Source organism: Bombyx mori, chromosome 17, assembly GCF_030269925.1.
Source record: "Bombyx mori chromosome 17, ASM3026992v2".
In the NCBI taxonomy this organism is placed as follows: Eukaryota; Metazoa; Arthropoda; class Insecta; order Lepidoptera; family Bombycidae; genus Bombyx; species Bombyx mori.
Window position 1 is genome coordinate 13,766,111 of NC_085123.1, and position 15,532 is coordinate 13,781,642.

General features: G+C 40.4%; 1 protein-coding gene across 5 annotated transcripts in view; it reads left to right on the top strand.

Moving 5' to 3' along the window:
* cry1 (cryptochrome 1) overlaps nt 1-15,532 on the top strand; it is a 39,678-nt gene continuing 24,146 nt past the window's right edge. For 3 of the 5 annotated variants that reach the window (XR_005245647.2, XM_012695740.4, XM_038016627.2), the window contains exons 1-3: nt 1-438; nt 12,000-12,164; nt 12,931-13,077. Coding sequence is in view for 4 of the 5 variants with exons in the window: in XM_012695740.4 (XP_012551194.1) it covers nt 12,035-12,164; nt 12,931-13,077 (277 nt within the window). In the remaining variant the exon portion in view is untranslated. 5 annotated transcript variants of the gene reach the window in all.

The window sequence follows — 15,532 nt, forward strand, 5'->3', positions numbered from 1 at the left end:
AATTGCAAATTGCCATGTTTCTGTTTATTGTGGCCTAAATTTTTTGAAATTTAGTTAAATGATATGTTTATATAGATAATTTAAAACAATTTCAGCATTAATATGTACTTTAGATGTTTCTTATGCATGATTAAATAATGTGTTCGAGTGTAAAAATCGTGATATTTTGAAAAGTGCTGTTTGTTTACTACATTGATCCGCTAAGTTTGGATAAAGTATACTAATTATTATTGTTGGTATAAAAATCTTCTAAAAATTATTATTTACTTCAGTCGAACAACAAAGTGATGAGAACTTTCTTCTTATTGGTCGAAAGTAATATTAATATTAAAAAAGTAATACTCTATGAGTTCCGCTCCTGAAAACGATCACTCTACAAGTCTACAATATAAATTAAATGACAACATTACTTTGAAGTTGAGCATAACTACAAATCAGGTATGTTGAAAATATATTCTAATGTTGGGTTATTATTATTATTTTTTTCTTTATAATACGTTCACATTTTATTTTATTCAAATCACATCGTACAAATCTGTCATATTTTCTGAAGAGATAAAAAAAATCTGTAATTTAATTAGTCAATAAACAATAAAGCGTAATGTTACTATCATGCCTGTGAATTTTATTAGTGAATATCAATTTAGTGAAGAAGATGCGTGCATACATCACATGCAGATGTTGGGAAATGGTAGTGCAAGGTAGAGGAAGAGATAGACTGAAGAAAACATGGGTGGTGTATGTGAATGATGATATGAGAGAGAGGAGTGAGTGTTGAGCTGACGGCTGATAGAAGAGAATGGAAGAGAAAAATTAGCTGTGCTGATCCCACCTAGTGGGGTAAGGTGAAGAAAAAGAAAGAAAAAGGATTTACTGAAGTACACATTTTTGATGACTACTCAACTGTTTTTGATTCAATTCAAATTTGACTTTCGGTTTATTATTCTTAATTAATGACATAATATTTATTAGAAAGTTTATCTACTTGTTATTATGGTTAATTTCTAATATGAAAAAAGGATAGTACCTACCTATCTGTGCTCACTTACAATAAGCCATAATATTACCATCGCCGTACCAAGCCATAATATTACCGTAAGACAAAAAGAAATGGGTAGGTACCTATTTTATGAATATAATAATATATGTATTATTATAAACAGTGAAGCATTCATTGGAAACGAATTTCACTTTGATATAGGGGGAGTAAGGGGGTGAACGTAATTGCCATCGATACGGCCCCAAATGTCAACCTCACCTGCGCGACTGCGACGACTAGTAGTCGTGGTGCTCCCTGCTAGACAACGGACGAGGCAATGGCGACCGATCAGTGGCGGGATAACCATATCTCTAGCTGGACAACTAGCTGGATGAGGCTGCAGTGGCCTAGGGGGCTAAATCCCCCCTAAAATGTTTTGGGACGGAAAGGAATGGGAAGCTACCGTTACTATTTTTCACAAGAAAACCACCATGAGAAAAGTCAAAAGGAAGTTTAGTATGTCGAGCGCTCCGACTGACTCTCGGCGCTAGGACGAGTCCGGGTCTTCTGGTGTGAAGTTGGTTACCGGCTATGCGTACGGTCTGTGCGTCATCAGGCTGCTTATAGAAATTGGGTTACTGTTGACTCAAATACTAGTACCACAGGGCGGTTAGGCCATAAAAAATCCTTAATGTTGGCACCTGGAATATTCGCGGACTCTTGAGACCTGGGAAAATCGAAATATTTTGCAGAGAGATGGAAAGTTGTCACCTTGGTGTGATGGGCTTAAGTGAGACTCACCTTACCACAGATAAACCAGATTGACTATGTCATGATAGGAGAACGATGGAAATCATCTGTCCTGAATGTTAAGACGAGACCAGGTGCAGATTGTGGCAGTGACCACTCTCCGTCTCAAGTCAACCAAACAGCAGAAACCTAGGAAGGTGGTGGACATATCGTGTGGAGCACAGGATTTGTTTGCCAATGCCATTAAGGAGCGATTGCGTGATTTTGCCGTAGACTCCTTCGACTCTGTAAATCACCTGGGAACAGTTGAAACAGGTAACCTTGGTAATATAAATGCTGTCTGCGATGACATTCAAAGGGATTCTGAACGCATTCATTCTAAAGACATGTTCCGCAGAGTTAAACAGTTGGCCAAAGAGTACAAGCTGTAAACCTGGACGTTTGAGGACGAACGTGGATGTCTCATCATTGACAGGCAGGCTGCGCTAGATAGATGGAGGAAATACAGCCAATAGCTATATTGCGAAAAGGGCTGCGATGATATCGAAGAAAGGATGGACTGTAACCAACGTGGGCCAGATGTCCTTCTTTAAGAAGTTGAGGCAGCAATCAATAGGTTGAAGAAGAAAGCATGCGGGAGGGACAGCGTAACCGCTCTAATGTTAAAGAGCCTAGGCTCGGATGGTATCAAAGATTATACACTCCATTTGCAAGAAAGTATGGCGTATTGACCAGCGGCCTGAAGACTGGACGGAATCAATATTAATTCCCCTCCATAAAAAAGGCTCCACGCGCAAATGTGAGAACTACAGGACTATCTCCATAATCTCGCATGCCAGTAAAATTCTCCTATATATTGTCAATAAAAGACTGAGGAGTTTTATCAATAGGCAAATCGCAAAAGAGCATGTGGGTTTTATTAAGGGTCGAGGAACCAGAGAGCAGATCTTAAACATGAGATAGTTGATCGAAAAGGCAAGGGAGTTCAACGTCCCGATGGCTTTCTGCTTCATTGACTACGCCAAGGCTTGTGACTGCATCAACTGGAAGAAAATGTTCGACGTGATGCAAGAGATGGGAATACCGGACCACCTCGTCTCCCTTGTTCAGACTATATATGGATGGAATTACGAGAGTCAGAATGGACAATGAGTTTTCCCATCCATTTAAGCCCGAACGTGGAGTCAGACAGGGGTGTATTCTCTCCCCACAACTCTTCAACCTTATCAGTGAACACATTATGAGGCTCGTTCTGGGGAATTGGGAGGGGGGTTTCCGTGTAGGAGGCCACCGAATTAATAATCTTCGTTTCGCTGATGACACCACTATAATCGGTACCTTGGAGCGAAAGCTGCATGAGCTTCTGAGGAGAGTGGAAGTCTTTAGCAAAGATTACGGACTTTGCATCAACCGATCCAAAACGAAATTGATGTTTGTCGATAGAGTTGGCACACGCACTCACGAACTGCGTGATCTGGACGTGGTGCAGGAATTTGTGTACTTGGGGTCATTAATATCCAGTGACGGTGATTGTGACAGGGAGGTGGCCAGGAGAGCTCAGATGTCAAAATCAGCCGTGAAGCGATTGGAGAAGATTTGGAGAAATCGCAGCAAAACATAAAAACTAAGATAAAGCTCATGCGAACCCTTATCTTCTCCATATTCTTGTACGCTTCTGAGACGTGCACCTTCGAGGCCCGTACCCGATCGAAAATTGACGCATTTCAAACGTGGAAAACTGTGTGACAACTTGGAAAAACTTATAGTTGTAGGTCACGTGGAAGGAAAGAGAAGTCGGGGAAGATTGCCAACCAGGTGGACGGACATTGTCAAGGAGGCCACAAACACCAGCGTCCCGGGCGCCGTTAAGCAGGCCGAATGCAGGCAACATATGAGGAAGCTGGTGCAAAAACTAGACCAAGGTGGTCCCGACCCTCAGTAATGAGGAAGGGACGAAGAAGAAGATAGAAACCAAGCAATTTCAGAATGAATTGTGACAAGATTACAACTCTATTCTCTAGGATGAGGGTTTGTAAAACTGAATTTCTTAATTCCAAAACTTGAAGAATACATAATGCTTACTGATAGAATAATCATCGTAATATTTTATTAGCAACTTTATGGAATAACTTACTGTAGATCTTTGAGATAAATTGCTGTAAAACTATGTGACTGTGACGAAAGAGGTAACTCCATATCACCAATTAATTTTGCCGTTATTGTTTTATGTTAATGCATAGGCTTCTTGCATTTCTATTTTCTCTTCTTCCCTCTCGACGCCGTGCCGCCGCCACGGAGCCGGAGGTCGTAGCCGGGGGGCAATAGTGGAAGCTGACTATACTCTCAATCTACCACTGAGTTATAACTTCAACAGTAGCATGAAAACAATATTGGTCCATTTGCGTCAAATTGGCAAGTTATAAAAACTTTAGCGAGTGGTGCTATAAGACTATTTTCCACCGATTGACTAAACGCCTCGATCTTAAAAGAACTAAATATCTCTCACAGGTTGTCTTCAACAGTGCAATTCAGGATTCTTCGATATTTTGGACACGTATTGCGACGGCCAGCAGATTCTATCGAGAAACTTGTTGTTCAGGGTAGGGTCAATGGTTAGAGATCTCGTGGACGAAGCCCCATGCGCTGGACTGATCAGGTTAAAGACCTTACTGAAACCCCACTTAACGAGTCTGTGCGGCGGGCCTCGGTTCGCAAACTATGGAAAACATCTGTCAAGGCTTTAATAAGCAAGAATTCCACATGACCGCGACTGCTCTGGCAAGAGCAACCGATTATGATGAAGACTAATCGCGGATGGTTAGTCGCTTAAAAAAAAAACTATACCTACCGTCGCCAAAAAAATTAAAAAGTATTAGTAAATTTAGTAAAATTATAATTCTTAAAAATACACACTCTTATCTACTCGATAATTTTTTTATGAAATGTTTCAATTGCAATGCAATTCCATGTACAAATAAATATTAATACCTAGTTTTGAATTTGAAGTCAACCATCAGATTAATTTTACATTCCGTTTTTCACCTTGTTACATGTAAATTATTGATATGACGTTCGTTTGTTTCATTGTAACACTATTCTGTGGTTAAAATGATTGCGAAGTAATATTGCATCACTAATATATCGATACGTAGGAATTTGCATGATTCTTGGGATTGATAAATATTGCCTACCGTTATATCAAATCAAATCGAACCCGCAAAATTATAATTTGTGTATTGTATAGTGGTAGAACGTCTTCTGATTCCGCACGAGTAGGTACCACCACCTATTTTTGTCGTGAAGCATTAATTCGTTTGGGTTTGGAGGGTGGGGTGGCCGTTGTACTCTTAAAACTGAGACCTTAGCACTCATGTCTCAAGGTGGGTGGCGGCATTTACGTTTTAGATGTCTATGGGCTCCCGCAACCACTCAATACCAGGTGGGCCGTGAGATTAGCCACCCATCTAAGCAACACAAAAAAAATGATTTTTTTTTTTTTTTTTCAATCGGTACTTTTTGTCCAAGTATGCTATCTAGTACCTAGTTACCGTTACGTCACTTCAAAGTACAGAAAAATATTCATCCGCAATGTTAGTGCGTCGATAGCCTTACAACGCTGTGCTTGACAGGATTCCGCTTGAGCGGATTATTGTAATCATGGATTGCCCTAATTCCGATGTTGCTTTACAAATTGATTATTATTTTTATTGCCTTAGCACCCAACTTAAAGGGTGGTGGTTTTGTTAAGTGAACCCGGAACCCATAGACATCAAGCACGTCAATGCCACCGCTCATCTTGAGATATGGTCTCCAACAACTTCGACCTCTCGAGATGAGTGTGAATTTGCATTAAAATGTCCGTGGCCTCAGGAGAAGCAAACAAATAAATAAATAATAATAAATATTTATACTAACAATCACGCCACGTTAACTGGTCCCGTGATAAGTTCGTAAAGAACTTGTTTTACAGGTACCAGATAACGGAAATAAATGTAAGATTTTTATTATACACATACATATATTTAATATACATCCATAACTCTTGAAAATACATTTATATTTATCATACAAATCCCTTGGCGGGATTCGAACCCGCGACCCCCTTGTGTAGTGACCATGTCACTTACCAATACACCAGACGGCCGTAAAAACCGGCCGTAAACAAGTAAACTAAATATTATTCCGATCATCAAAACCGAACACTCGTTAGCCTTTGAGGACCATATTAGGGTCCACGTGGTCGAGACATTAGTTCTAAGGTCTCAGTTTTCACAGTACAACGACTACCCAACCCTTCACAGCGAAACGCAATACTACTTCACTCAAGAGACCGGCAGCGTGGGGGTATCTACCCTTGCGGGCTGACAAGACGCCCTACCGCCAGTAATATATACCAGTATAATGCAATGAAATTCGTATTTTCACCGGTCATCGTTCTCGTCGAACCCGTGGCATGCGACGAAGGGCTCGACGAGTAAATTAACCCTCAGACACAGCCCACGGAGTTTCTCGCCGAATCTTCTCAGTGGGTCGCGTTTCCGATCCGGTGGTAAATTCTGCGAAGCACGGTTCTTGCTAGGGTTCGTGTTAGCAACGTCGTCAGGTTTGAGCCCCGTGAGCTCACCTACTAGTTAAGGTTACGCTGATATATCATATATTATCCTCTCAGATAGATTAGATAGCCTCTCAAGGCTCTCAGATTAGGTAGGAAAAAAAAAACGTATTTTCATGAAAAAGGTGCAGGGTCACCTGTTTTTTGTATTAATTTCAAATTAATTGGCTTGCTTCTAGTACTTTGGTATCATAGACTTTTTTGAACATGACAAATTATAATATGGACATGAAAAAGTACTGCAAACGGAAGATCTTCTGCCGAGCCTGTTGGAGCGTGTCTGTTCAACGCACCGGTGATTTGAATTTTGTTCGGAACTTTTATATTACTATATGATTTTGTCAACACGATCCTGGTTTTTTTTTTCGAAGTCCTATTCTGTAGATACTGCCTCCTCAATCCCCTCCGGGACCGGGAACCCTGCAAGTAGTATATTAGTAAGTGGCAATGCTGTTAACATAGCGAGGGTTGCTTTGAGTTAAGTCGAGCTTGATTACTGGGTTGATGTTGCGAGTAGTCCACTTTTTTTATTGCTTAGATGCTTGGACGAGTTCATACCTCAACCTGATGTTAAGTGATTACTGGAACCCATAGACATCTACAACACAAATGCCGCCACCCAGCTTGAGATATGAGTTCTAAGGTCTCAGTATAGTTACAACGGCTGCCCCGCCCTTCAAACCGAAACGCATTACTGCTTCACGGCAGAAATATGCAGGGTGGTGGTACCTACCCGCGCGGACTCGCAAGAGGTCCTAGCATCAGTAAAGCAACAGCGTCACGTTCGAGCCCCGTGAGCTCACCTATTCGCTCTGTGACGCTGATATAGTCTCTCAAAACCATCTCTTCTACTTCTAGTACTAGTCGACGATGAATACCGAAGTCCATATCTATTCTTCCTTAGACCCTCTGTCACTATCCTAGACTAGTGTCGGTATTGTGACTGTCGTTGTTAATGTCATAGGTGATATTTAGATACTTTTAAATGAATTGGTTCCCTCGCTCGGATACGCACTGCAAAGGGTGTGACGCAATATAATTAAAGTATTTTTACTGAAATTGTCATTATATAATATTTATTTACTAAAATGTGATTCATGTACATCATTCGTTTACCTACTTCATTTAAATATAAGAAAAAAATTTGGGGAGGGAAGCCTTTTTTTTTCGTAACGTGACCAAGTTATTTTTTGCTCACAAAACGTTTTCACAATAACTTGAAGACCTTCAAGTGTTAAGCACTGGTACGGTTTTTATTTTAAAAGAAAATTTTGCTAACTTTATGAAATGAAGACGGAAAATATATTTTTGAGAGAAATCTTTTGAAACCGAGGGGACCATTTAACGTCGACCCCTCGTTACATCGTAGTTCAAACGTAAACAATATCTAAACGCACGTTTGTGGTTTCCAAAGGGGTCACCCTTAATAAGTAGGTTGTTTAAAGGTTTGCTTATTGTTCTGTATTGGATCGTGGAAAATTCCAGAAATTCGCAACGCAACCGTAGCGAGCTCAGGCTCAGTCGGTCCGCATTCGTCTTGATTGCCGGTAACTTACTATGATTTTGTAATTTTCATTCTGAAACAATTACAGTATACTGAATTTTCTTTACGCCAGTGCATCGGAGCAGCGTTCTTGCCTGGTAGGTGTAATATTAGATTAGTTTTCGATCTTTTAAAACACATCTTTTTTTTTGTTAAAATCGAACTTTTGTTAGCTTTGAAGAGATAATAGTTTCTAACCAGCTGATGTGTAGTTATGGCTCTTTATGCTCGTTAATGTCAGGGTCATTGACGAGCAACGATGTTATCATCCACAGATTTTATATAAGTAAGGTTTTTGATTCGCTTATGTTTGGTGATGATTGTGTGCATAATAACGTAGCAGATACGATACTATATTGATAGTATAGTATGTTAAATTGAATGTTGTTTTTAAATAATTTAAGTTTACTTTAAGTTAGAAGGTACGGATTCGTGCTCTCCTCCTCATTTAATGTTCTCTTCTATATAGAATAATAACATCTAAGGCTAAATGAGGCCGTCAACGCAAAAATGGCCTAACTCATAATGTTTCATATTCGTGCTTTTATATTGCAATTTATTTAACACATAATATATTTTCATTTAAAACCAGCCTATGCCTAGTATCACCCATAGATGACTTTGTAAAAACTTATTTTTGCGCGTATTGTTTTTGTCAACGAAGTAGTGTAAAAGTAAATTTAAACCTCATTATATCCATACTAACTATAATAAACTTAGATCACTTTTCTGCTGACGGCCTCAAATATGACCGCGAAACCGTGAGGGAAACTTGAAAATAGCTTTAAAGAGAGAGTTCAAGAGTAGGTGAAACCGTTCAGAGGAGATAGGAATTTTTAATTCCTAGTAGTATTAAGATTCCCTGGACAGCACATCGCACCAACGTGTCGATCCTCCAAGAACTCCAGATAAAAACGAGGCTTTTTACCATCTGCCTACTTAGAGTTCTGGAATACTTTGGCCAAATTGCAAGAAAGGATCACGGCAGCTTGGAGAAGCTAATGGTGACTGGCAAGGTGAACGGAAGAAGACCACGAGGTAGAGGCCCGACACGTTGGACTGACCAGATCCGCCCTACCCTCGACACCACAGTTCACGATGCTCTACAACCGGTGGCAGATAGAGGCAAATGGCGTGGAATGGTCCGTAATAAACTCTTGTTGTGAGGAGTTGGTCACGACCCTCAGTATTGAGGAAACCGAAGCAAGAAGAAAAAAGTGTTAAGATGCTGTCAAATCTCATGGTCTCACAACACCTATCTACCAATTTGTCCGCGAAACCGTAGCCTACGATCCGAAGAATGGGGTAGACGTCATTAATTCGCATACACCTGAGAATTCCAAAATGTCTCAAATCGAGAATCTGTATACATAGCCGAAATAAATATCTGAATGAAGTAGTTAAATTCCTAACGAACCCGCAAGGAAAACGTATCTGTCATTTTGCAACTTCATTTGTAACTACGAGGGCGGCACTGAAAATTTCGGGAATTAACGAAGTGACACAACATTACTATTTAAAAATGTATTTATTGCTTTTCGAAGTATTCTCCGCGAAATTTGACACATTTTTCCATACGATGGAACCAATCATTGAAGCAACCATTCCATTCGGAAGTTGGGGTCTCCAAAATGGCCGTTTTGTAGGCGTCCACAGCTTCTTCAGGTGATGAAAATCTCTGTCCACGCAATTTATTCTTTATTTTAGGGAAAGTATAGAAATCATTAGGGCTTAGGTCGGAGCTGTACGGCGGATGGTCTAATAATTCTATGTTTTCTTGCTCTAAAAACTCTTTTGTTCTGTGCGCGGTGTGAGAACTCGCATTGTCGTGATGGAGGATGATGCGGCGGTTGCAGTTCTCTTTACGGAGTTCAGAAACGAGCTGTGGCAAACAAATGCTAGCATACCATTCTGCATTAACCGTTCTTTGTCCCTCAAGAGGAATAGTCGTAACATGGCCGGTTTTGGAGACAAACCACCCAAACTCGTGACTGGTTTTTTGTTTCGGGTTCGTGCGCGTATATCCAGGATTCGTCACCTGATATAATGTTGTATACAGCATTTGAGGATCCTGCGTGGAATCTTTCGAGAGTTCTGACGCACCAAGTAACGCGAGCCGCTTTTTGCTCTTCACAGAGCGAATGCGTTATCCATCGGGAAAACATTTTTTTTACACCTAATTGTTCATGTAAGATTATTTGTATTTGACTCATGCCAATGTCTAAAGTTGCCTGAATTTCGCGGTATGTCACATGTCGATCTTCCTCAATCAGCTTACGCACAGCATCAACGTTTTCTTGGGTGACTGCAGTTTTTGGACGACCTTGACGGGGATCATCACTGAGCTTGACACGTCCACGTTGAAACTCAGCAAACCAGCGATAAATTGTGGTTTTGGATGGGGCTTCATCACCAAATGCAGAAATCATCCGGTCAACACACTGTTTTTGTGTTAAACCACTTCGAAAGTCATAATAAATCATCGCTCTTGAATTTTCTCGAGTCAATTCCATTTTCTCAACGACTAAACAAGTTTGACAAAACCTCGTGACAAGACCGAGAATCTTTTTTTTAAATAAATAAATGGTATTCGATTTTTAAAACCAAGGAGTTTTCAATTAAAAAGATTTTAATATGACAGGAACAGTGGAAATATTCCATTCCCGATACTTTTAGTGCAGCCTAGTAATCCGACTTATCAGTTAATTGAAAATGTTTAATATAACATTTTTCACAAGATCGTGACTGTTAGTTATAATATTGTTTTGTAAGTGAGCCAAGTGTTTATAAAACATTTCTTATCTAACATCAACAAGGTATGTAATGCGGTAATTTTATAGAATCACGTGTGGCTCGATACGTTTAATGACAGACCGCAACTATTGGTTTTGTTTCTTCACAATTTGCACGTTCGTTTTAAAAGGCTTCTTCGAGTAAACTATATAGGCCGGTTATCATATTTTCTCGATCTTTAATTAAGCGCGGCTTTGTCCTCGTAAATCTAGGCGTCTTTAAGATAAAATAAGTACATTATAGTGTTAAGCAAATTACCATGGCGAATTCTATGATTTGATTTGATGATTTTTAGCGTCTCTATAGAGTATTAGCCAAGCCCGGTCAGATTTGCCGATTTTTATTTGACTTCGATCCGATCGCTATAAAAAATAACAGGATCTCCTGGCCTGCTAGCCAATCTCAAGATGTGATGAAAATTCCATCGAAATCAGCCCAACTTTATCGATTTAAAAAAGTGTTGTTTTTTTCGTGACAAAAAGTACCAAAAAGTCATGCCGATTTACTCAGTACTCAGTAACTGCTTCGTTATTGCGTAAATAAACAGATCGATATTATAGATTTACAACACCGTTATTATAATTCCTGTAAGTGTAAGCTATTGGTATGTACATAATTATAGCTACGTCACAAACGAAACGACCTCAATACGAACGGCTTCTTAATAAAACGATCGAATTTCAATTGGAAATTTTCTGTCTTGTTACTCGCAGTCGGATAAGTTTTAAAAAATATTATTTGTCCTCCGAAATATTCGATGTATATACTTAACGAAATTGATTTTGTTTTTGATCGAATTTGTATTATGACTGTGCTGATACATAAAAACAGCAGTCCACGTTAAGAATGAACTAGAATGATTTCAATTCATGTAAAAATTTTGCATTTTTTTTTCCTATCTATTCTAGTAACCTCAAGGGATTATTCTAGATTCGCCGAATTACTAGGTGAGCTCACGGGGCTCAAACCTGATGACGTTGCTAACACGAACCCTAGCAAGAGTCGTGCTTCGCAGAATCTACCACCGGATCGGAAACGCGAACCACTGAGAAGATCCGGCGAGGAACTCAGTGGGCTGTGTCTGGGTTAATTTATTCGCCGAGCCCTCCGACGCAAGCGACGGGTTCGATGAAAACGATGACCGGGTTTTTTGCATAAGCACGCAATCACACATTGATAAGTGCTCAATAATCACTCAGCGATATATTTTCATTGTTAACATCACTAGCGGCAAATACGCATAAATCACTTGTTAATTATAAGACCTGAGAGGAGAATCTCGGAGAATTTGTAAATTTGTATGGGTGATATCTTCTTTGCAGATTTCTAAACGAATAATTGTAAGGGGATACTAAAGATGCTTGGCGGTAGCGTTCTGTGGTTCCGTCACGGGCTGCGTCTCCACGACAATCCGTCTCTTCATTCGGCGTTGGAAGAAACGAGCGGCCCTTTCTTTCCCATTTTCATTTTTGACGGGGAAACTGCTGGTGAGTTTCTATTTTTTTATTGCTTAGACGGGTCGACGAGCTCATCTGATGTTAAATTGTTACTGGAGCCGATAGACATCTACAACGTAAATGCGCCACCCACCTTAAGATATAAGGTTCTAAGGTATAGTTACAACGGCTGCCCCACCCTTCAAACCGAAACGCATTGTACCTTTCACGACAGAAAATAGGCGGGGTGGTGGTACCTACCTGTGTGGACTTACACGAGGTCCTACCACCAGTCGGCGCTTTGTATTTTACTAGTCTTGTACTCTTAATTGATAACGTATAAAATATCATATCGGGCTTAATTATATGGAAACACCACTACCCGCCCGGTTTTACATGCATTCTAATATCCGGATGAATGGAATATATACTGGGTGTTATGAGACCGCTTCCGAAAACGAAGATAGACGATAGTCCTAATGACACCTTTGATGGATGGGACGGAAAAAAATCGGTCCTGATTAAAAAAAAACATTTTTTAAAAATGTTTTAATAGCATTATTTACCCTCCATCATTTTAGTATAGCTAAATGAAACTATAGTTTCATAAAATATACATTACTTTACTCAAAGAAAAGCCAGCAATGAAACACAAAATTAAAACCAGCTGATGCTCGGATCAACGAACGCCCGGGCGCGGCGTTTCTTTTACACGCACACAGGTGCGGCACGGCGGGGGCGCGGCGTTTCGTTTTAGGAAGCGGTCTTCTAACAGCCAGTATTTGAGAAATTACTGACTATATTTTACATTCAATAGGAACGAAAGTGGTCGGGTACAACCGAATGCGGTACTTGCTAGAAGCGTTAGATGATTTGGACAAGCAATTCAAGAAGTACGGCGGAAGATTACTCCTTGTTAAAGGGAAACCCAGTGCTGTGTTCCGCAGACTCTGGGAAGAATTTGGTAAGTGGCATACCGAAAACTCAGTCACATATTTAGGCAAGCTGAGCGCCGTGAGCTTGTCTACTTGGCAAAGCTGGTATGACCCATCGAGACTACCAACATAGGTAGAAGAAATCAGTAATATTTGGTGTTCCTTTTTTCTTTTCCTACCTATTCGCTGGTAGCTTAAGAGGCTATTTATTTATTTATTTATTTATTTGGGAAACAAACAGTACAATACAAAACATACAATATTTAAAAAAAATTTAGCTAAAACAATAACCAAATATGTTTCCACAATCAAAATGCTATTCCAGCTATGCCCAGACGTGTAACTGAGCTTACGGGCTCAACCTGAGAGAACTTGCTAACACTAACCCTAGCAAGAGCAGTGCTTCGCAGAATCTACCACCGTATCGGAATCGCGACCCATTGAGATCCGGCGAGAAACTCAGTGGGCTGTGTCTATGGGTTAGTTCGCTCGTCGAACTCTTCGTCTGATCGACGAGTTCGACGAGGACGGTGGCCGATACTTGAGAGGCCTAAAAGCACCGAAAGTGAATCCGGGGATCCGACCAGATATGTTTCGGGCGATGGCGCCTGTGCGTTGCCCCGTCGCGGTGGGATAAGATTTGGTGTTTAATATTTTAAATTTAGTGCCACTTTTTTTCAGACCTTAAATTTGAGTGATTGTTGATTGGTTTATTTCTCATCTGGCTTCCATTACTTTCGTATTTGTATAAATTTTTCTGGTGAATTGTGAATCGACGCTTGTAATAACAACTAGCTGACCCGGCGAACTTTATTCCGCCTTACGGCCTGGCCACGGGGATCGGCGGTGCGAACAGCGAAGCGGTGGACGAGGCGACCATTCGCGCAGCACCGTTTGCAGGCCACGGGTACTCACGTTCGCCGCCGCGACTAGTAAGGAAGTCCGACAGCGAAATGTCTATATCGAAATTATCTCGATATTGCTTACAAATTAATAGTTTTTTGGTTCAGGACCTATTATTTGGAAAAGATTGTGAAGTACATGATTTGAATAAGAATCGGAGTATACCTAAAGATGGAGAATTCCACAAGAAGTACGAGAAATACTTTGGGTGGCTAGACTTCCAAATAGCTGGTCTAGCTAGTATTTCAGCTAAATTTTTTTATTGCTTAGATGGGTGGACGAGCTCACAGCCCACCTTGTGTTAAGTGGTTACTGGAGCCCATAGACATCCACAACGTAAATGCGCCACCCACCTTGAGATATAAGTTCTAAGGTCTCAAGTATAGTTATAATTGCTGCCTCACCCTTCAAACCGTAACGCATTACTACTTCACGGCAGAAATAGGCAGGGTGGTAGTACCCACCCGTCTGGACTCACAAGAGGTCCTACCACCAGTAATTACGCAAATTATAACTTTGAGGATTTCATTTTTATTACACGATGTTATTCCTTCACCGTGGAAATCAATCGTGAACATTTGTTGAGTACGTATTTCATTACAAAAATTGGTACCCGCCTAATATTCGAACACCGGTGCATCGCTCAACACGATTGCATCGGACGTCCGTTAGGCCACGACGACTTTAAAAATATAAAATAAAAAGTAAATAAAAAATATAAAAATTTCGGCGTTAATTTTTCGCGGCGAAAACTACTAAACTCATTTAATCACTGTACTATTCGCCGCGACTACCGCTCGACTCCGTGGCTCGCGCCGTCCGTATTCACGCATTTGTTTTGCTCGCCCGCCGCATCGCGCGATTCGCTCGGTACATTTCGCCGGTCGCTTCGCCGGTCGCCGGTGCGCGTGGCTTGTTAGGTACATTTCTATGCGCTTATTTTAGTCGCTAGACGCTTCGCCGTTCGCACCGCGCGAATATTCGTATCGGCGAATGTCCCGTGGCCAGGCTGTTAGAGGTAATAAATGAGCAGACTTTTGATTTTATAAAGGTCAATTTTTTATTTGGTTAATTAATGTAAATTAAAAATGCAAGTATTTTAATGATTCTTTACTGGCCATGTATTTTAGTTGTTATATTATATTTTTATTTCTTCAGTTCTTTCACTCGAAATGTTTCGAACCCTAGTTGCATTACGGCTTCGTCGAGAAAGACTTGGTCGTGTTGGCCGTAGCATGGCTTTCTTAATGATTACCTATCTCGGCATAATAATCTAATAGAAACTCGAAACAAACACGTCAACCGGTCAATTTCAAAATTCTACTATGATTAACCATAGACTAAATTACGTTTAGCTGTCAGCTGCGTTTTGTTAATCCATATCAGTTGCGTTTTCTTATACCACGTTTTATGTCACGTCCCACGGGAACCTGTGTCCTTCTCCTGGTTCTAAGCTACCTCCCTACCAATTTTCAGCCAAATCAGTTCAGCCGTTCCTGAGTTATAAATAGTGTAACTAACACGACTTTCTTTTATATGTATATAATGCATGTAACGTTAAACTACGTAGTATTCTGATAG